This window comes from Pantherophis guttatus, chromosome 6 (assembly GCF_059756535.1).
Source record: "Pantherophis guttatus breed Tessera chromosome 6, ASM5975653v1, whole genome shotgun sequence".
Lineage (NCBI taxonomy): Eukaryota > Metazoa > Chordata > Lepidosauria > Squamata > Colubridae > Pantherophis > Pantherophis guttatus.
The window spans coordinates 29742486-29765161 of NC_142068.1; the positions used below are offsets into that span (position 1 = coordinate 29742486).

The 22676-nt window shown below is 37.4% G+C and overlaps 1 protein-coding gene and 1 long non-coding RNA gene across 2 annotated transcripts in view; one reads left to right on the forward strand and one right to left on the reverse strand.

The window, feature by feature from the left end:
• LOC117678317 (uncharacterized) overlaps positions 1–22676 on the reverse strand; it is a 49078-nt gene that overhangs the window by 6573 nt on the left and 19829 nt on the right. The gene's annotated exons all lie outside the window — the stretch shown is intronic.
• Positions 249–21688, forward strand: LOC117678316 (phospholipid scramblase 1-like). The gene is made up of 9 exons (XM_034439293.3): positions 249–672; positions 5713–5743; positions 6956–7078; positions 12674–12816; positions 14277–14319; positions 16831–17051; positions 19455–19613; positions 20105–20263; positions 21203–21688. The coding sequence occupies exons 2-9, from the start codon at positions 5731–5733 to the stop codon at positions 21260–21262; spliced, it is 921 nt and encodes a 306-aa protein (XP_034295184.1). The 5' UTR covers positions 249–672; positions 5713–5730; the 3' UTR covers positions 21263–21688.

Below are 22676 nucleotides of genomic sequence, written 5' to 3' on the forward strand. Positions count from 1 at the left end.
ACCATCTAAATCACAAGTTCATTTTTGTCTGGTTTCACCAAAAAAAGTTCATAAAGTGCTTCTAGTAAGCTCTACTTTTTTTTTTTTTTTTTTACTATAAACAGAAGGTCTCCCTTGGAAATTTCCACTCCCCAACAGGGAAGTTGAAAATATATTCCAAAAGAATTAGCAGTAGGCAAATTATTTCCCTACTTTCCCTGAGATGAGATAAGACTGGGGCAGAGTCTAGCTCGGCGCCGGAAATTCCCAACATTAGAAAGAAAGCTTGTCAACAACCGTCACACTTTCTTTCTCAATAAAGTTAGAAGGCAACCGCCCACAAAGTAGAAGAACCCTCGTTTTCTGGAGTTAAAATACTGCACAGCTCGTAGGGATTCCCTCGTCTCTTCTCCTCTCAGGATCGTCTTCAGTCTTCAAACCTGTTTCTAAAGGAAAGACTTCTCTGCTATACAACCTCAGATGGCTGTTTCTGCCTAAAGATGCAGGGCTAACACGTGATCCTACGTCGTGTATTTATTCCGAAGAAAGACATCCCCCTCCTGGTGCTCTACAGGGTGTTTGGTCTCCAAGGATTTGACCCAAGGAAATTCATCTAGGGCTCTCCTCTTCCCCCTGCTGCGCCTTTTCTAGTAAAGAAAGGATCTGAAAGACGTACAAGGATCGCGGAGCGAGGTAAATAAATTGAACAGAAGTGGATGCCGGAGGGCGGCTGTCCAATGATGGGGAACAGAAACAAGGCGAAAATGGGGAGTGGGGGGGTGGGAGCGCACAACTGATTAGGGGGAAAAAAAACTTTACCTTGGTCAGGTTAAGTATTCTCGTGGTAGAGTCGGGCATTTACTCGATGGATGTTCCCAACCTGGTTGTTTTCCAGCTAAGATAGTTGATTTTTTCTTCGCCTGGGAACTTAGAACGGAAAGATCCGAAGAAACGAAAGCTACTCTCAAAGTGGTTTCGGTTTCGTTGTTTTCGCGTTCCCTCTTTCTCCCGTTTTGTCACTTCGATCTTGAAATAATAATGATAAAACTGATTCTTTGCGGTACTTTTCCTACGGTTTTTATTATTATTATTATTATTTGCGTAGACCAAACGTCAAGCATACGATTGAGACGGAGGAGAGCTGTGTCTTGGGTTTGCCAGGGCAATATGGGATACTCAGCTGCGTGCCTCAACCTCATCCCCATCCTGCATTTAATCAAGGGTAGTAGCCATAGCGTTTTGGCCAACAGCGCCCTCTGGAACTGCCTTGGGTCCACTCCCAAACAGCTAATGTAGGTTGCCTCACGCTGAAGGAAGTGAAGAAAGAGACACCATGGTCACCTAAAAGGTCCTTTTAGGTCCACCACAGGTCCAACTCCATAGAAGTTTTAGCTTCTATGCTTATCTATATTTGGGGCAGGCACCTAAGTGCTGGAATAACTTGCCTCCAGAAGTTGTAAATGCTCCAACACTGGGAAGAAGAGATTGGATAACCATTTGTCTGAAATGGTATAGGGTTTCCTGTCTAAGGATAGGAGTCTGGATAGTTCAGCAGACAGAGCTCTGTAATTTAAGACCAGCTGCCTGCAATTAAAGTAAGATCGAATCCCACCAGGCTCAAGGTTGACTCAGCCTTCCATCCTTTCTGAGGTAGGTAAATTGAGGACCCAGTTTGTGGGGGCAATAAGCTGACTTTGTATAAATATATAAAAGGATGAAGGCTATTGCTTAATGCATTGTAAGCCGCCCTGAGTCTCCGGAGAAGGGCGGCATATAAATCAAATTAAAAAAAAAAAAGCAGGGGGGTTGGACTAGAAGACCTCCAAGGTCCCTTCCAACTCTGTTATTCTAAGTTATAATGCTTCTACCTCCCCCCCCAAACCAAATAACAACTTGGACACTACCTGGAACTAGAATTTTCTCAGCCATGTTCCCATGGTATTGTCTTCATCTTGTTCCCCATCCAGGATGAATGCTTTACTACAGTTAATGTAGTATGTTTCCACCTTAGTTCCCCAACTCCAGGGTCTCAAGTCACAGGGCATCTGTTAGCTTTCACATCCTTGTATACTGAGTGGCATCTGCCATATTCTTTTAAGATGTAGACAATTTCTAATGTAAAGTTCAGTGTTCATTCCAACTCTGAATGGTGCTGTCCTGATTATACAGATAAGCAGAGCTGTCCTTCTGACTCACTGTCCTCCTTTTCTTGTGCACCCCCAACTGGTGAGCAAGTTGTTTACAATTATGAGACTGCAGCAGGAAGGAAGTGGGTTTAGCCAAAGGGTTGACTTTTCTTTCAAGCTTCTTTCTTTGCAGTTCTTCCTGCACCCCATTCTCTTGTGAACCAAGTGGGATAACATTTTTAGGTTGTTTTAAAAAATACTAAAACAGATCAGAGTCATAAAAGGACTTCAGTAATAGGCAGCACTTTTTTCTTTAGTATTTCCCCCTTCCTTTTACTTCCATATATAGGCAATAAATGTTGACTTCCAAATTCTTTTGTGTTCCCCTTGGTACCATGTTGTCACTATTTTGTTCTTCAGCACTATTGAAGCCTTTAATAGGACATCATTTCATTGCAATCTTTTTTTCACTGCCATTTTTCCTTTATCTCATTTCATGTTTTATTGTTTCCAATTTTCCATAACCAGTTTAAGAGTAAAGCTGCACAGTCGAGCACTACTGCAGTTTTGAAATGCCCCCAACATGGTGCTCCTATGTCTAACTTTTTAGGAAAATAATTATAGAATAGTGGTTGACCAGGAAACCAGATGGTATGAAGGGCTTCTTGAGATAAATATGAATACAATAGAATCATAAATTGCATGCTTGACTTCTTTTTTAAAACCATTATTTCACTACAATGTGATTTTCCTTCCTTGTTCATAATAGAATTCTGAACTGATTCTGGTTGCCAGTTCCTCATGTAACATTACTCATCGGTTGTGAATCCTGCAAAGCAAATTACTTTGCTACTTTATAAAGGGAAATTCCTCAATGAAGTAGGAGGCACTCCTGTTCCAGCTTTCATTTCCTTTCATTTCATGTAACCTTTCACCTGACAATTTTTGCTGAGCACATTGTAAGCCGCCCTGAGTCTCCGGAGAAGGGCGGCATATAAATCAAATTTAAAAAAAAAAATTCATGTTACGTTTATAAGTCAGAAATTAAATCACTCGTCATAAAATGGCCTTTAGCTTTAGTTTGGATTGAACAAACAGAACAATAGAGAAATATATTTAAAATCTGTTTGGAATTAGTATATGCATTATTACGAAGTGCCCTCTGTCAACATATAAATACGTCTATGTACTAGTCATCAGTAAGATGCTGCAGCATTAGAAGAAGATGGTGAATTTTCTTTAGTAGAATATTGTTCATATTGCATAGTCTAAAGCGGGGCACAGATGACATTTCAGAAATTTCTTCGTAAATAAGTTGGAAGAGAAGTAAGGTCTTCTATGTTTTTTAGTTTCCCTTTTTTTTTTAAAGGAAAAAAAAAGACTTCTGTGGTCAGGTTTACTCATTTTAATTATATGGACAATCTTGGAATTTTTGGTGGTTTCCAAAAACTAAGTCCAACCTGACTTTCTATCTACTATGTCCTGAAGGATGGAGGTAGTGATGATGACGATAATATTGTTTATTATTACTTCATGAGCCAGGTTTTGCCCCTATATATTAGCCTTTCCTACCTGGTCAGGCAGGGAAGATATGCTGCAAACCCATTAGTTAATGAATTCTGACTGGCGGGTTCCAGAAAAAAAGTCAACTTGTGGGTCACGAAATAAAAATCTTTTCTGAAAGCCTTCTCAGATTCCAGAAGTGTAACCAAGCGTGGGCATAAGAATAATTATACAGAACTTCTTCACTCCATTATATTGACTTATCCCACCCATTCACTACTCAAGTAACAAAGAATCCATGCTAGCACATGACTTACTCTTTATCTTGGTTTTACCCATGTGTAAATATTTGCTCTCCTTTAGATTGACCCAGCTGTGCCATCAGTTGTTTTCTCTTACAAATTGAATTGCTGGAAAACATGATTAAAGGCAATTATCAATATAAATAAAAAGCTATCTCATTACCAAGAAATAACAGATGTTCTAGAACAGCTTCTAGAAATGTAACCAAACATGGGTATAAGAATGATTATACAGAACAGTTTTCATCACATTATGTCAGTCAATCCCACCCAGTCAGGCAGGGAAGGTTTGCAGGGTCCAATCGGGGTCGGTCACCAGAACCAGAGGTTTGTCTTCTGAGCTTTCAGATTTGTGCTGGAGCCCATCTTCAGGGAAGAAGTTCAGAAGCTCAGAAGACAAACCTCTGGTTCTGGTGACCGACCCCGATTGGATCCTGCAATATTATCCTGGGACACGTATATTTCCCTTCATTTGTGAGGGAACGTTTGCTGTGAATCAGCCAGTTAAAGAATTCTGACTGGCAGGGTCTATTAAGGAAGCCTTTTCTGCCATTCCTTCCCCCCTTTGGACCATTCTCTTCCCCACAAAGATGATCCAGATCCCCCACTCTCCTGACCTTTCAGAAATGTCAAAAGAACTGGCTTTGCTGTCTTGCTTGGGAGCTCATAGGGAAACTTGCTGCCATGGGCTGTTTAGTGTCCTGAAGGCTATCCCCAATCTTTCATTAAACTTTAGTGTTGAATTGTAATCATATTCACCTCTTTTACATTTTATATACACTTTTTATGTTTTTTAATATTTTATTTGTAGCCCAGAGTGCCTCTGTGAAGGAGATGGTCAATTTCTAAATATGATAACTAAAAATAGTCAAATAAAATCAGTAATTGTATACTCATTGGGATAAGGCAAACAACAATAATTTTATATATATATATATATATATATATATATATATATATGTATATGTATATGTATATGTATATGTATATGTATATGTATATGTATATGTATATGTATATGTATATGTATATGTATGTATGTATGTATGTATGTGTATATGTATATGTATATATATATCATAAATAGCACTGAATTTACAGCTTTGCTATCCATCTAATAAAAGATGCATGCTAGCTTGTGACTTACACTTTATCTTGGTTTTCCCCATATGTAAATATTTGGTCTCGTTTAGATTTACACAGCTGTGCCCTCAGTTGTTTTCTCTTGAAAATTGAATTGCAGGAAAACTGATTAAATTAAAAAGCTATCTTGTTAAGCAGAAATAACAGAGATTGTGGAACAGCTTATAAAAGTGTAATCAAGAATGGGTGTAGGAATGATTTACTAAAAGTTCTACAGTTAAGCTTCTGTGGAAAATCATCTTCAAATGTAAATGATTGTGCAATTGAAAAGCATATAACTGCACTGATTGGATCTGGGCCAGATAGCTTTCCCTCTCAATTCCCAAGTTCCCTCCCACTTTCAGACTGCAACTCAGGGAAGACTCTGTTAGCTAATGTTGTTCTCAAGCAATCCTGCATTGGTTGGTAACCACAAAACTGAAAATGGAAACAGAGTGGTCCAGAATTTGCAACATAACCTTTTTGCTTGGTGGTATAATTGTGCTTTAAAGGTTACGCAGTCTGTGGAAAGATTAGGCAAGAGACATTTTTCTCAAGCACAAACATGGAGATGTTAAGCTTGTGTAAACATTTCCCTTTTAGCAATTGATTCACAGGCATGCTACTGAAAATATACTATAGCTTAGTTAAAAGGCTTTTCAATTTTATTTGTTTTTCAGAACCAAGTGTATATAACTATGGAAAATAAAGGTGAGTATTACTCTTTTTTTCTGTCAATTGATAATTTAGGATCAGTCGGTATAGAACAACTGAAATGTGAAAAGTACATCATAGGCATTTTCATAAAAGAAATGGTAAGGGTTAGGGTTAGATAGCTGAATATATAGCTAAGAATCAAGAGCTGAACTCTTTTGGCAGGCTGCAGGAAAAGTCTCAAGGAAGGTCCAGAGAATATACCTAACTCTGTCCTTCAGCAACTGTATATAAGCATTCTTTTATTAATTTTGTGTGGGAAACATACTTCACTAAATGTTGAGGAACTAATATATTAGTATACAAATGATGCTTGGAGATTTAATTCAAAATGCTGTAGAGCAGGGGTGTCAAACTCACATTGTTATGGTGGTGTCACATGATGTATTGACACCTTTTCCCCTTTGCTAAAACAGGCGTGGGCGTGACCAGTGCATGATGCATCCAGCCCCATGGGCTGCGAGTTTGACAGCCCTCCTGTAGAGTTTTTCTACAGGAAATCTCTATATTTTATACTGGTAGTTTAGTTGGAACTATGTGAGTAAGTTTTTTTTCCTGTTAGAGTTTCTGTATCTACAGTAGCTGCCAAAGCTACATATTTAGTAAATAAAACATGTCCATTCCAGCATTAGAATGGCAAGTTTCAACTGATAATTACATAATCATCCTTGGTAAAAGACAAGCAAAGATATCAATGCAACACATGGAAAATATATATCTATAGCATGAACAAAGGAGTTCGGTTCATACAACATACTAAATTCATATCAGCAAAACACATATACTATATTCACATAAGATAATTCACCTAATGTAATACACTCTATAGCAAATTGACATGCTGGCTAAGTTCTTATAACACACTAAGGTAATTGCTGGAGTCCCACAACACACTGAAATAGCCAACTCCATTTCAGTCTAGATTAGTATGTTGTGAAAATTTATTATATCAGGTTAAATATATGGTCCTTTCCATTAAGCATTCTTTGTTAAACAGTGGCCCACTAAAATGTAGATTGGTATCTTTCTCAGTCCAATATTATTCATGTTTCAAAGTTGAATTTTTTTATTATTTCTGCAACTGCCCAAATAAGGTACCATTTCTTAAAAGTTAAAAAAGCAGATATATTTATTTGATTCATATATGTCTAAGTACATATAAATGAAAGAAGGTTTCTAAATATTTGACCTGCCTTTCCTTTATTTTAGCAAATAATCCTGCACCCGTAGCAGTAGCTGGATACCCTGGACCACAGCCACAGTATGGATATCCTCAGTATGCTCAATATCCTCCTGGAATGGCTCCATATCCTGCTCCACAAGCTTTCCCTGGTAAATATTTTGTAGGAATATTTCCAGTTAAACTTCGAGTCCCTTTATTAGGGCTGTATGTCCATTATATGACTTCCACACCCTCAGGCACTTTGAAGCATCTCATTGGGATCATGTGCAAAGCATTGCACAACCTTTTCCGTTTTGAACCTATAATATATTTTCACTTTTTAAGCATACATAATTAGTAGTTCTCCATTGGCAAAAATTAGCTCCTAGTGTTTTCAAAACTTTTCTCACACTGAAGGAAAATCTCCTGGGCTAGATATTCTTGGGGTTACAATTCCTAGAAGCTAAAGGTTGGACTAAACTACACTTTGATATTTTATCTGAATCTGATCACTTTATCTAATAGAATAATTAAATTGTACACTGTTAAAAGCCATCATTAGCATTACTTTTTACTGTTTTTAAACAGTCTATCATTGTGTTTAATAATATGAAAGGGGAAGTTCCATGATATCCATTCAAAAGGGCAAATGTCACCAAGATGTAAAATTGTTGCAAAATAAGCGTAAAATTCCTGGTGAGGAAAAGGAGAACTGAAGTAACATCATATCAAAACAGTTAAAGAAAGTTCATTCATTTCACTTACTTGTGGAGATTTCAGAAGTGATGATAAATACATTAACCAAGACAGGGAGGGGCGGAGAAAAATAAAATTATTTTTTTTGCTTATTTAACTGTACTTATTACCTTATTATCAATCTTAAAGAGATTGTTGCTCTGGGCAGCACATAATAATTAAAAGAAAAACAACAGTAATATCCTATTCCAAAGTTCAAGACAGGTGTGTTCCATCAGTTACCTGGGGCTAAAGGCATGCAGAAATTTAAAAAATCAAGTTGAGGTGAAAGGGAACAATCAAGGTCCTGAGCATTTTTAGTGAATGGAGACCATGCTTTCTGCATTAAGCTAAGTTTATTGTAACTGCACAGGGGGGAATACAAGATTCTGCCCAAAATAATAATATATAAGTTAATGGAAAGTGATCAGCTTACCTTTGCTGAGAATGCTGTAGCACAATAAGATAAATAAGTGAGTAAAGGAATGAGTGGATGATATAATTATGAAAGAAAATGAGAGAAGTTACTATCGTTTCTGTTAAATAGATGTTAGTTCTATCTCCTTTTGGTCACATTCTGCAATTTTTGTAATAAAGAGCTTATGGTCCATCCATTGAGAATGCTGGTTTTCCAGTGCAGGAGAATTTCTGAACATTTTTGTTCTGCATGTGGAGGGAACTGTGGAACTTAGTTGAAATCCTTTGATGGGATGCAGGACCAAAACTGTCTTCAGGACAGAGCTGTAACCTTCAACAATTGAGCTCTGTGCACAAAGGAGAGTTGAGCTTTTTTGGCAGGCTGCAGGAACAGACCTAAAATTCCTCAGATTTCAAGCCTGTTCTGCAGCTCACCAAAGGATTAGTCAAACTCCTTTGGCAAGTTTCAGCAATGGAACTGAAAAATGTCACCATTTGAGCTCTATGCATGGAGGATATAAGAAATCTTTTGACAGGCAGTTCCTTCAATCAACCCCCAGAAACAGACAGCCAAAATCCAAGCAGGATGTTCAGTCCCAGAGTGGAGAAGCAGTGGAACAAGGCAAGGAGTGTGGGATGCCATGGGCTGGTGGAGGAGGCCTGGCATAGGCACAGGGTTGAGTGTGTCTCAACTCAGCAGCTGTAAACCCTGCCTAGATTTCAGCAGAGAGGAAGGGAAGCCCAGTAAAGGAACTGCCCAGGTAGGCCTGGTATAGACTGAGCGTTTTTTCACTTTGGCTCTAAAAATCCTGCTTGCAGGGAGGATTTCAGGGCCAGAGTGAAGAAGCAACAGTAAGATATGAAGTGTGGAGTGACTCAGAAGTGTGGGTGATGACTCCGTAAGCTTGGAATATGCCGTCTATGATTGTCTCTCCATTCTGGTGCTGAAAATCTGCTTGGATTTTGGCAAGGATGATTTTCAGCTCTTGCATATAAATACGGTCATATAAGGCTGGCATCAGGAATCCCATGGTCTTCCCCACCTCGCCGAGGCACCCCACACTCCTTACTTGATATTGCATTACTTAATTATCCATGAGAACATTCAAGAGCAACAACCGGGAATTCTAGGATTGCATTCGTTGCATGAAGCAGTTGTGATGTTCTGCTTAATGACTGCTGTAGCAATAGCTACAGCACTTAGACTTATATACTGCTCCACAGTGCTTTACAGCACTCTCTGAGAGGTTTACAGTGCCAGTATATTGTCTTCAACAATATGGGTCGTCATTTTACTGACCATGGAAGGATGAGTCAACCTTCTGCTTTGCTCATTGATCAAGATTCCAATCCATTTATGATCATAAATTGAGGTTTGGTATAGGGCTATAGAAAACAGAGTCATTTATGTAGAAGACTATGGTTTGTCTGTGTGTATACATGGAGGATCAATCAATTTCACAAATGGGTTTTTCTTATTTTACAGCCCATTAATTTTAATCTGTGTCATTTGACCTACATGAAGAAAGCACATAATTGGAAAATAATTGTCAGATTTTAGCAAATGATTGTAGCAAATGATTGTACTTCTGTAATTTGATCTGGTTGCTGATGGAAAAGGAGAAGACATGGATTTCCTGTTTCTGCTTTTGAGTGTGTTTGTTTTAAAGAATAGGAATTGAACTGACACGTCTCTGGAAGGCACTCTCCATTTCCATTCTGAATCTTTCTCCAATAGGACCAAAAGCTATGCTGCATTTGGGAAGGGGAGGGGACTGAGAGGAGACTGAAAGCGTGGAAATCAAAGCTGTTTGTCTCCAAAGCCTTCATACCCTCCATCATTTTTGTAAGAATGTACAGGTAGTCCTCAATGTATGACCACAATTGAGCCCAAAATTTTTGTTCCTAAAGTGAGACATCAGTTAAGTGATTTTTGCCCCATTTTTTGACCATTCTTGCCACAGTTGTTAAGTGAACCACTGCAGTTGTTAACTTAGTAACATGGTTGTTAAGTGAAACTGGCTTCCTAATTAACTTTGCTTGTCAGAAAGTCGCAAAAGTCGATCACATGGCCCCGGGACACTGCAACCTTCATAAATCTGAATCAGTTGTCAAGCATCTGAATATCGATCACGTAATAATGGGGATGCTGCAAAGATCCTAAGTGTGAGAAACAGTCACTTTTTTCAGTGCCGTTGTAACTTTGGATGGTCAGTGAATGAACTGTTTTAAGTTGAGGACTACCTGTAATATCAGAAGTGCAGTTTCTGGATGATGTGTCACAGTTTTTGTTGGAACATAGTCCTGTTCCTTGTTGATTTTTTTCCCCCTTGTGCCTTTGAGGAAGTGACTACCTGGGCAAGTCCCTGCAGATTTTTTGGCAAGATTTTAGAAGTGGTTTGCCATTGCCTTCTTCCTAGGGCTGAGAGAGTGAGAGCTGGCCCAAAGTCACCATCTGTTTTTTGCCTAAGGTGGGACTAGAACTCAGGGTCTCTCGGTGTCTATTCTGATGCCTTAACCAGTATTTAAAACTCACTCTTCCTGTTGATTAGCACAGGAAAAATCAGTCTCTGGATCTTAAATATTACGATTCGATGGACAATCCCTGGCTGGTCAAGTGACTGTCCTTCATGTGTTTGGCAAATGGAGCCATATTTATGGCTGTTTGCAGTGTCCTGTAGTTATGTGATCATGTTTTACAGTGGTTTTGCTAAAAATCAGCATTTACTTCCAGTTTTTGGCAAAACCATGCCCATAGTGAATAACTGATTTGCTTAACAACTAAGGGTTTGCTTAACGGCTGCCACCAATAAAGGTCATAAAATCAGACAGGCTATGTGACTAACTCACTTTTACAGCTGTCACAACTTATGACCATGATGGGCAGGTACCATTACAGTTGCAACTCAATGTGATGAAAAAAGTTTTTATTTAAAAATGATATAAGATAACGGTAAAGGTTCCCATCGCACATATGTGCTAGTCATTCCCAACTCTAGGGGGTGGTGCTCATCTCCGTTTCAAAGCCAAAGAGCCAGCGCTGTCCAAAGACGTCTCCGTGGTCATGTGGCTGGCATATCTAAATGCAAAGGTGCATGGAACGCTGTTACCTTCCCACCAAAGGTGGTCCCTATTTTTCTACTTGCATTTTTTACATGCTTTCGAACTGCTAGGTTGGCAGAAGCTGGGACAGGTAAAAGGAGCTCAACCCATTATGCAGCACTAAGAATTTGAACAGCTGAACTGCCGACCTTTCAATCAACAAGCTCAGCATCTTAGCCACTGAGCCACTGTGTCCCTTCAAAACTGATATAGATAACATTTATTATATCCTGCCTTTATATAAATAACTTAAGGTGTTGGATACCACCTTTGGTTACCACCTTTAAAGCGCTCCATGGCATAGGACCCGGGTACCTTCGAGACCGTCTTCTGCCACCAATAGCCTCCCACCGACCAGTCCGCTCCCACAGAGAGGGTCTCCTCAGGGTGCCATCAGCCAAGTTATGTTGGCTGGCGACACCCAGGGGGAGGGCCTTCTCTGTGGGAGCCCCAGCCCTGTGGAATGAACTGCCCCCGGAAATACGCAAGATCTCCGACCTCCGGGTGTTTCGTTGCGCATTGAAGACCCTGTTGTTCCGCCAGGCCGGGCTATCAACTTAATAATTTTAAATTGGGGTATTTTAAATTTTTGGGGTTTTAAATCGGCCAAATCTATTTAATTATTTTAATTTTTAATTATTGTTGTGTCTTGTGTTTTTAAATTGGCTGTACACCGCCCTGAGTCCTTCGGGAGAAGGGCGGTATAGAAATAAAATTATTATTATTATTATTATTAAGGCAGTGCCTAATATTCCTAGCCCCTATTTTCCCCCCCACCACAAACCTCTGACATGCTTTAGCTGAGAGAAAGTGATTGGCCCAAAGTTACTTTGCTGGCTTTCTTAGGCCTTTTGTGCCTAAGAATACAAACTCCTGGTTTGCAGGCCACCACTACTAGAAGAATAAATGAGAATAATAATAAAATACTGTGTGAACTTTCTTAGGAACAGAACTTCAGAATGAGGGTGCATGGCCACCACAGAAAAATTCTTCCTTTAACCTGCCGTCATGCTAATCTTTAAAAGCAGGAGCAATCAAAAGTCAAAACCCACACTTTGATTTATGCCGGAAAGAAATTAATAACCAGTGAAAGTCTTCCAAAATCTGTCCACATACAGTATGGACAGTGTAGTCTTCCTTTCTCTAGGTATCGCTACAAAGGAAATACATATATCATATGTGATGCAGTGTTCATCCTCTTTGTTCTTTCCTCCCTTTTAATCTAGAAGAAGACACTGTGTTAGTGTAATTTATCATTGTAATGTATCATACAGATACCCATCATGTGTCTCATTATAGAGTGAGGGAGAAGGAGAACTACATTGCATTTCAAATGCTACACATGCAAATACTGTATGCTTTTTTTATTCCTTTGTGATGGAAGAGAAAATTATGTATAATACATCCTGAACATTGATAAACCTAATTGCTTAAACATAAAACAAAAAAAAAATCTGCATGGACTGCTTATTTTTTTAATTACTTTTGTTTGTTTCATCTTTTTCTAAAAGGTGCTCCAGGACAGCCCCCATATGCATTTCCTACAGCTTATGGAGCTCCAACAACTTACGGCCAACCTGTTCCCCAAGCTGTTTGGATGCCCGAACCAGCTCCTCTTCCAAATTGCCCTCCTGGATTGGAATATTTAAGTCAGGTATCTTCTTCTCCTTCTATCTGATAAAGTATAATTTGAATTTCTTCAAAGTGTGTGAAAACAGTTATGCTTATCTTGGCACAGAGTTTTAAATATGGAAACCATAGGTCCTTTATTATAAAGGACAGTACTGTATTTTAGAAGGCTCTCGTTTATATTTATTTATTTTTCAAAACCTTTTATTTTGCCCCTTTTTTGGGGGGGGGGGTCATTTAACTTTTACTCTTCAAAATGTTCACCACTTAATTCATGATTTTTCACAGTCGTGAAAAATATGGAAACTGACCTATATGTTTAAGATAAGTTTACATATACCTTTTGATTTTAGCTATTTTTATGAAGATATGAATTTTGGTAAAAAAAAATTCTTTCAAGGAAGTATGGTCACTGAAAGTATAAGCCATTCATTCATTTAGCATGATGATGATGATGATTTATTAAATTTATATGCTGTCCAATACCTAAAAACTCTGGCAAGTCCATAAATGGTTAAAGATTAAAGAAAACAATACAACCCACAAAAGAACAAAGATGGCAGAGATAACAAACCTGAATGGGAACAGAAAAAAGGAAGAAAGGGAGGAGGTCTTCAATCATGCTCACCAAAATTTTGGGCAAAGATCCAGGTCTTCAGAGCCTTTCAAAACATTAGCAGAGTAGGGACATGTTTGACTCTAATATCCTCTACAAAGAAGCAGAAATTCCTTCTAGGGGATATTAGAATAATGCAGCCCATATCCAAGTTTTTAGGTATGAGTTTTTCCAGCTGTGCATAAAGATGCTTAAATTTGAACCTGAATAGTCTTCAATGCAAAGCATGCACTCATTTACTAAATACCGGGCTAGCTATATTTAGAAAAACATGTGCCGAAGCCTGAGGAGTCAAAGGTAGAGCAGGAGTGTTTCTGCACTTCATGGGACTGCAGGTAAAACATGTCCCATTCATTTAGAAAGATGACAAACATTGATGTATAAGGTTTAGAAGAATGGCCATGAGAAGACAATGTAAAGAAAGGAAACCTTTATTTCATGGTGTAGATGCTGCCAGAAGATTGGAATGGTATAGAGAACTTCTATATAAAGTTGTCCTGGTTGTCTTTTTGTAGTTTGATTGGTGAAAGTTATTGCTTCTACTACCATCAATAATTTGAAACCAAACAAAACTAGTGTGCTTTAGATGTGTTGGACCTGCAATCTCTTGGCTTCCCAGTTGACAAATTCTTTGTACTGGTTGGATATTTTAGAGTGATGGTCCAGCTATCTGGAGGGCATGAGGGCTGACAGATGCTAAAATAAGATTCCTTTTTAATTCTGAAAATTTATCAAGAAGAAAATAACTTAGTTTTGTTTCCATTTAAGGCACTTCTCTTAAATGATGTGGTTGATAATTTACAGACAAGTTGCAGAATGAATTCATTGATTATAGCTCAGTTCTAATATTTTTTTTAACTCTATAACAGATTGATCAGATATTAATCCATCAGCAAATTGAACTTCTGGAAAGTAGGTATTTTATGCTATTTGGTATTCTAAAAAAAAATCAGATGAATGTACTATTTCTTTTACTAGCCTTTATATGTGAAAACAGAATTCTATCTATATAGTTTTTCTACATATATTTTCTGTTTAGTAATGTAATAAAAATAGATACTTCAGCACAATATAATACTTTGATTTGGATTATACTATTTGTTATAAGTGTTACATTGTTGTGTTAGTTATTTATTTTGAGTACTTAATGGCAAAAAGTGTCTGATGATGACAGAAATACAATTTCTTGTATTGCAATGTTTTTCTGAAAGAGATATAGTTAAACTGACCACTAGGAGATAGAGCATGATGGGTTCTACAAAAAGTCCTCAACTTACAACCACAATTGGGAACAGAATCTCCATTGCTAAGGAAAGCAGTAGTTAAATAAGTCATACCTGATTTTACAACTTTTTTGCCACAGTTGTTAAGCGATTCGTGTAGTTTTTAAGTGAATCTGGTTTTTCCATTGAGTTTGATTGTTTCAAGCCAGCTGGGAACGCTACAAATCATGATCACATGAACCATCATAATACATGCTGGTTGCCAGTTGCCCAAATTTTGATCATATGACCATGGGGATGCTATAATGGTTGTAAATGTGAAGACCAGTTGTAACTTCAGGCAGTCGCTAAGCAGATGGTTGTAAGTTAAGAACTACCCATGTTTGGGGGTTTTTTCAAATGTATTTTAGCCAATTGGTATTCTATGGGCTCTATACTCACTACCAGGAATTGAATTCCTGGATATTTGCATTTTCAATGACTGCATATAGGGCAATAGCTTTAGAAGCTCTCCAAATTCTGATGTTTAGCCATGCAAAAGATGTATTAGAATGCTATATACCAAGCGTGTCAAACTCATTGAGGGCCACATCAGGGTTGTGTTTAACCTTGGGGAGCCGGGGTGGCCATGGCTAGAGTGGGTGTGGCCAGCTCAAAGTCACTCGTGTCGGGGGCACTGTGGTGGCTTGAGCACTCTGCCATTGAAAACTAGCTCCTGAGCTCAGTTTTTGGCTGCAATGGCTTCCTGCAACCCTCTGCCAGTGAAAATGGAGCTCGGGAGGTCCGCCCGCAGCCCTCACAAGTTTCATTTTTGCTGGCAGAGGCACCACGGGCTGGTCCTTTGTTTTTTGTAGGGTGGCCCCACGGACCAGATGTAAGCAACTGGGCTGGATCAGGCCCCTGGGCCCTGAGTTTGACACCCCTGCTATATACAATCACTGTCTTCTTAATTTTTCAGAAAAATATATACATAGGTAGAACATTATGGCATGTCCCTATGTATGGGATTATATATAATCAAAGAGTTTCAATCCAGTCAAATTGGTGTTCGGTGTAAATGAAAAGATCACATCCATGGGAGAAAAACCAAGAATTTCCCATCTCCAAAAGATGAAATGAAAAAGGAAAAATTTTCATATTCATATATTACATTCTGTTTTACTTTTTTGCTCCTGGAACATACTGTTGTAAACTAAAACAACCTTATTTCTATATTTCTGTCACTTGAGGTTTTAAAAAAAATAGGTGAAGTTCCCTTTGAAGAAAGAAAAAATTATTATTCCTCCACATGGCTGTAGATTGGAAATAGATTTTAGTTGCCTCAGCATTGACTTGGAGAAGGGAAGCTCTAATTGTGTTCTCTGACTCCAGGAAAAGCTGAGAATATTTGTTCCATTAGCTCCCTCTGGATCAAGCAACGGGAGTCAGAAATTGAGTTTTTAATTTGGCCTGCCAGACATACATGGCTGAGGGACGTGTGTGTATTCTGCCCCAAACATCCTCTAGGAAGCTTCCTTGTTCTTTCCATGAGCTGCTCTCTCCTTGACCTGCTGGCTGTTTCTTGAATGCTGGTGGAAACCTTTGTGCACATGGGGATCCTGTTTTATCAGATCTTACAATTATGCAAATAATCCTAACCAATTTTTAGTGAATGGAAATAAGAATGTTCTTCAAACCTTCCTTTTGAACATAGGAAAGCTAATGCAAAATTTTTACCTGGCCCACAAAGCACTCCTTGAACTAAATGTTATTTTTATTACAGGTAAATGGAATGAAATTATATATAGTCGATATTATTTCTTATGTATTTCATATATTTTATCACATCAAAAATTAGAAATTAAAAGTCCAATTATTTTTGGGAAATTGGAGAATGGAAGGTCCCCCAAGATTTTAGGAACACATGGAAATCTGTTACTTTAAATTGTGCATCTCTAGTGAAGGAATTGGAAAGTACTTGGGGACTTTGGATTAGGAGCTAAAACATCCTAGTATCATCCATAAAACCATATCAAATATGATTGCAGGGTATCTTTTTTTCTTCTTTTTGTTTGTCCTTCTCACTGCCCCATAGCCTTAAGTAGAACTTTGCAGATTATTTTCTTGATTTACGTTAGCATTCTTGGAAAGAGAAGTAGCTTAATAGTGAAATGTGTGAATTGACCAAACAGCTTTATGTACGTATGTTTCTTTGTTTCAGTTATTACTGGCTTTGAGACTGCCAACAAATATGAAATTAAAAATGCTATGGGGCAAAGGGTGTATTTTGCCGCTGAGGAAAACGACTGTTGCACTTTGAACTGCTGTGGACCATCACGACCATTTACGATGAAAATCATGGACAATATGGGCCGGGAAGTCATAAACCTCATGCGACCTCTGCGATGCTCCAGTTGCTGCTTTCCTTGCTGTTTACAGGAGGTGAGTCACTTGATGTTCTATGACTCTTTTGGCAAAGCCAATTTAAGATCCTCAAAATAAAGGATATTGATTTGGGAGACGGCCAATATATTCTTTCAGTTCTTACATTGGGTTTCTATTCACTTTTAAGCCACTTCCCTGTGTTTCTTAGCTTTACTTCAAAAGCCACCATTTCCTTCATGTTTCTTTATTCTTATTTATGTTGTCTCATTGCCTTTGACTTTTCAATTGACAAATTCCAAATACCTTGCTCTACCTGCTGGGCCCTTTTTCTATCAAAGAACTTCTTTCCAGCACCTTTTGATGCCATATGAAAGTTGCCCTCCCCTCTTTAATGGAGCAATCTTGGACTTCCATATTCCTCCACAGTGGTAATTTGGAGAAAGGAAAATTCAGGTGGAGGGACATCAGTATTAAGGTAGAGTCTTGTGCTGTCTCTAATATTTAAGTTTTTACCTAAGCAACAATTACATATTTTTGTACATTTGAGTCCAGTTTCATTGTGTTACCTTTTCCTCTCCATTGTGTTGCCCTTCAAGGCAAAGATATTTCTTTTTGTAATGTTGTGATGTAATGTTGTGATGTAAATCAACATGTGGGAAAAAGACAACAAATACAAAATTCATATTTTGTAACAAATTTAATTATTTGTACGTAGCATGAAAAATAAGTCATTTAATTAGTAGTAGATTGGTTAACCAAGACTTTTACAATGTATATATGCTTTCTCCTCTTAAATCAAGATTTGGGAAGAAAGATTGTTTATTTTCCCTTGTTTATTATTTATAAATAACTCAAGGCAATGAACATACCTAATGTTCCTTCTTCTTCCTATTTCCTCCACAATAACCTTTGGGAATTGGGCTGAGAGGGAGTGACTGGCCCAAAGTCATTCAGCCTCTTTCATGCCTAAGGCAGGACAATATGTCATGGTCTCCTAGTTCTAAGGTCAGCACCTTAACACTATACCAAACTGGTTCTACAAGCAATTGTAGCCAATACTACTTTGAGGTAGAAAAACTCAAAAGAAACCCAAGATTGGAAGGCACAACTTTACACTGTCTTATCCAATCTGCATGGCTGCAGACTTCAGACATTCCATATAAGACCTTAGTCTAACAGGCATGCCTTAAATACCATTGATGATGAAACTTAAATTGGTAGTCTATTACTGGATACTCCCCTCAGTGCTGTCATTTCTGCTTCTTACTTGAATATCCTGGATTATTAAAAATTCCTTTTGATTTTCATAAATCAGGTTGCTGGATTGGGTTGAGACCAGTATGTGACAAGAATTGATTGTCATTTGGTGTATTGAATTCAGGGTGAACAGAAAGAGAAATACAGAAGAATTTATGGCATGGTCAGTGGATGCAGCCCTATTTTTTATGTGTTTAAAAGTTTCATGCAGTCCAGCCTGTTCAGTGCTTTGAACTTGTCTGACTTCATGTGCCATGAAAAGCACATGAAGTCAGACTGTGTTAACAGTTGGTTGTTTTGTTTTCCAGGCTGAGAGACACACTTGGCCTTTGAATTAGATACTAGGTGTGTACTCTAAACCATGGGTAGATATAGGACAAAAACTAAATTTAAACATAGTATTAAATTGGATTCATTAAAAAGTAAGGTAGTCCTTACATATTTAATTATTTTTTTGTATTGTCATATTTTAAAAACTTGGTAGCATCTTCTTTTTTATATATGTAAAAGTTTTTTTTATTTTATATACAAACAATCATACAATACATAATCATTCAGTGTATCATCTGAGCACATCTTCTGTGTCTTCTTCCTACTCCTCCACTATTTATCACATCTTCATTTACTATAACATTTTCCCCACATTTCTTACTTTTATATTAATACTTTATCTATCTTCTTTCTCTTCTTTTTTCTCCATTTCATTACAACATTACCCTATATATATATCTTGTCTAACCAATGATAAAATTGTCCCCAGACCTTAAAATATTCCAATTCCTCTCTTTCTTTAATTATCAAAGTCAATCTATTCATTTCTGCACAATCCAATATTTTCTTAATTACTTCTCCCTCTGTAGGAATTTTCTCTGCTTTCCATCTTTGCGCAAATACTATCCTCGCTGCAGTTATAACATCTATAATCAAATATATATTTTCTTTACTAAGTTTTTCTGGTAAGATACCCAATAGGAACAGTTCAGGTTTTAAATCCATATGTTGTTGTTGGTAGTATCTTCTGAAGGAATCTGAAGATTCCTGAAGGAGTCTACCTTCAAAACCATATGTCACTCTAGGATTTCAGGCAAGAATTATGAGCGAATTGATGAGCAAGTTGATTGAACAAGAATAAACTTTTTGTTTGTCTTTTTAATGAATTTTGTGTAGATTTAACTCTTCATCTCTCTTTTCTATTTTTTAAAGATTGAAGTTTATGCTCAAGGCACACCAGTTGGATATGTTAAACAGACCTGGGATCCTTGTTTGCCAAAATTTGTAATCCAGAATGAAGCCCGGGAAGATGTACTCAAAATTGTTGGGCCCTGTGTAGTCTGCAGTTGTTGTTCAGATATTGATTTTGAGGTGAATTAACACTAGAAGTTCATATTCTACTTTTTAAGAGATTAATCATGTTGTGTCTGATATAGAAAACCAGCTTGCCCATTTTATTGCTTGGTACAATGGTTTGATGGCATAGGATAAATCTTATAGTTCTTCTATATAGAATTCTTATTAGTTTGAGGGAAATTTCCAGCCCCAGAAAAAAAAATCACATAATGAGTTATATTCAGAAAGTATATTCTTTTTGATTAAACGGAATGAGGAACAAGGAAAATTTTAAAGCTTCCTGAATGTTCGATTAATTTGTTTTAGATTATCTTATTATTATTGTTTTAATAATATTGTAAAGATTTCCTACGACTATTGAATATTGATTTGATTTCCGAAGATATTTTTATTTACATTTTTATTATTACACTATTTTTCTTACTGACATGAAATAGTGATATCTGCTTCAAGATGCTTGAATTTTCAACATTATAAATTTTTTTCTGTATTTTCTTCTGAACTAGGTATTATCTTTAGATGACAACATTGTTGGAAAAATTTCCAAGCAGTGGACTGGTTTCGTGAGGGAGGCTTTTACAGATGCTGACAATTTTGGAATCCAGTTTCCAATGGATCTTGATGTGAAAATGAAAGCTGTTATGCTTGGAGCTTGCTTCCTTATAGTAAGTATAATATTCTCAGATACTGTGTAATACAGGGGTATCAAACTTGCGGCATCAGGTGACGTATTGGGACTTTTTTTCCTCTTCGCTATACCAGGCGTGGGCGTGGCCAGCATGTGACATATCTGGCCCTTGGGCTGGCAGTTTGACAGCCCTGGTGTAATACATCAGTGGAGTTCCTAACAGAATTTACTATAGCAGCTTGAAAAGAGTTTCTTTTTTGAACCATCAGGAGCAGAGGTGGGTTCAGCAGGTTCTGACCAGTTCTGGAGAACCGGTAGCGGAAATTTTGAGTAGTTCAGAGAACCAGTAATAAAAATTCTGACTGGCATTGCCCCCATCTATTCTCTGCCTCCCAAGTCCCAGCTGATCAGGAGGAAATGGGGATTTTGCAGTAACCTTCCCCTGGATTGGAAAGGGAATGGAGATTTTATAGTATCCTTCCCCTGTCACGCCCACCAAGCCACGCCCACCAAGCCATGCCAGTAGTAAAAATTTTTGAAACCCACCACCGATCAGGAGAATTGCTAAATTCTTTTGTCTGCCAGAGGAAGTTATCTAATTATCTCAAGTGTTAAGTTTGCTAGCCATTTCTGAAAGAAACTTCCAAATTTCCAAAGCATACTTGATTAGATAAAATTCTTAACGGTATGGAATGGACTGCTGAAAGAGTTGCAATTTTAAGGATGGAAGCAGCACATGATGTAGTCTTCTCCACACTTTCCAAACTCAACACCCTTTAGATTAGAGATTTTGGAATCCGTAGCCCCAGCCTCAGAACATGAGGATGGGGAAGTTGTACTGTGGTATGTCGGTTTCAATGAATCCCACCATAAGGATTTTTTTAATTAAAAGAAAACTGTTGAGTAAAATAGAAGAATGTCTGAATTTTAGCTAACAATTTATTTAATTATTCTCTGTTTGTTTTCTTTTCAATAGGATTTCATGTTTTTTGAACATTCAGGACAAAATCGACAACAACGTGCTGGAGTCTGGTAACAGAGTACAATCTTCATTGTAAGAACTTCCAGCGAAGTAGTTTCATCATTTTTATTTTCAGTGGATGTCTCTTCCAAGAGATTTTCATTAAACACTCTTTTTCTTTTGGCATTATACCATAGCTTCTACATAAGTAGGATTTCAAATTACTTCTAAATTATGAAGGCTATTTTAGAATTATAGTTATGTATAATGACACATTGAAGTGATTATACGTATTTATATTAAAAGTCAGGAACGACTAGCACATATGTGCGAGGGGAACCTTTACCTTTACCTTATATTAAAAGTGAGATCTTACCATGCATCCTCAACATTATTTCAAATAATGTTAATGTGAATGTTATACTTTGTACTGTAACTTGAAGTGATAATCAGATTTATATTTTGTACATAGTGAATATATAAAGTGAATTTTTCAAATAAGGTTTTTGTATTTTGAGTATTTCTTAAGGTAGATCACGTTTTCCATTACAATACGCATTGAATCTGATAGTCTCTGTAATTTTTATCCTATGTGTGCAGAAATAAAAATAGTGTACCAGGAAGAATATCATTTTTACAACTTTTTTTTTTACATTTTTACAACTATTTTGCAAACAGTTGAATGCTATAATGTTGGAGTATGACTGTTGTAATAATATGAATGTACTGTACTTTTTGAGTGCTCTCATCCTATTTTTTTAAATGTTTCCTACCCTGATTCTTGTTGTAGGATTATGATACATTCGAACAAACTTTTTAGAAATTACACCAAAGATGTGCTTTCTTCATCTGATATCAGGAAAGGGTGAACATGATCATACTTGAGTACTGGATACCATTTATGTAATTTTCAAATTCAGACTTCTTAGACCTGGATTACTCTGTTTCTTAAAGTGTAGTTCAAGGAACCTTGGAAAATATTTTATTTTTGTTAGTATCTAATGGATTTAATATTGCTGTTTTTACACGACAATAAATATTTTATCCTATATTATGTACCATGTAATATATGGTACATGTATTATGTACCATGTTAATTTTAATATAGTAAATATTGATAAATTTAACCCATACTTACAGTAACAGTATAACAGAGTCAGAAGGAACCCTGGAGGTCCTTTAGTCCAATCGCCTGCTCAAGCAGGAGACTCAATACTATTCTGGACAAATGGCTGTCCAATCTCTTCTTTAATATCTCTCGTGATGTGATGTGACCCACAACTTCCAGAGACAAGCTATTCCACTGGTAAGTGCCCAACTGTTACTTCTTGTCTGGCCCTCAGGTGCTTTGGAGAATAAATTAACCCTCTCCTTGCTGTAGTAGCCCCTTAAATATTAGAAGACTGCTATCAAGTAACTCCTAGTCCTTCTCTTTGTTAGACTAGGCATACAGTACCCAGTTCCTGCAACAGTTCATTGTATGTTTTAT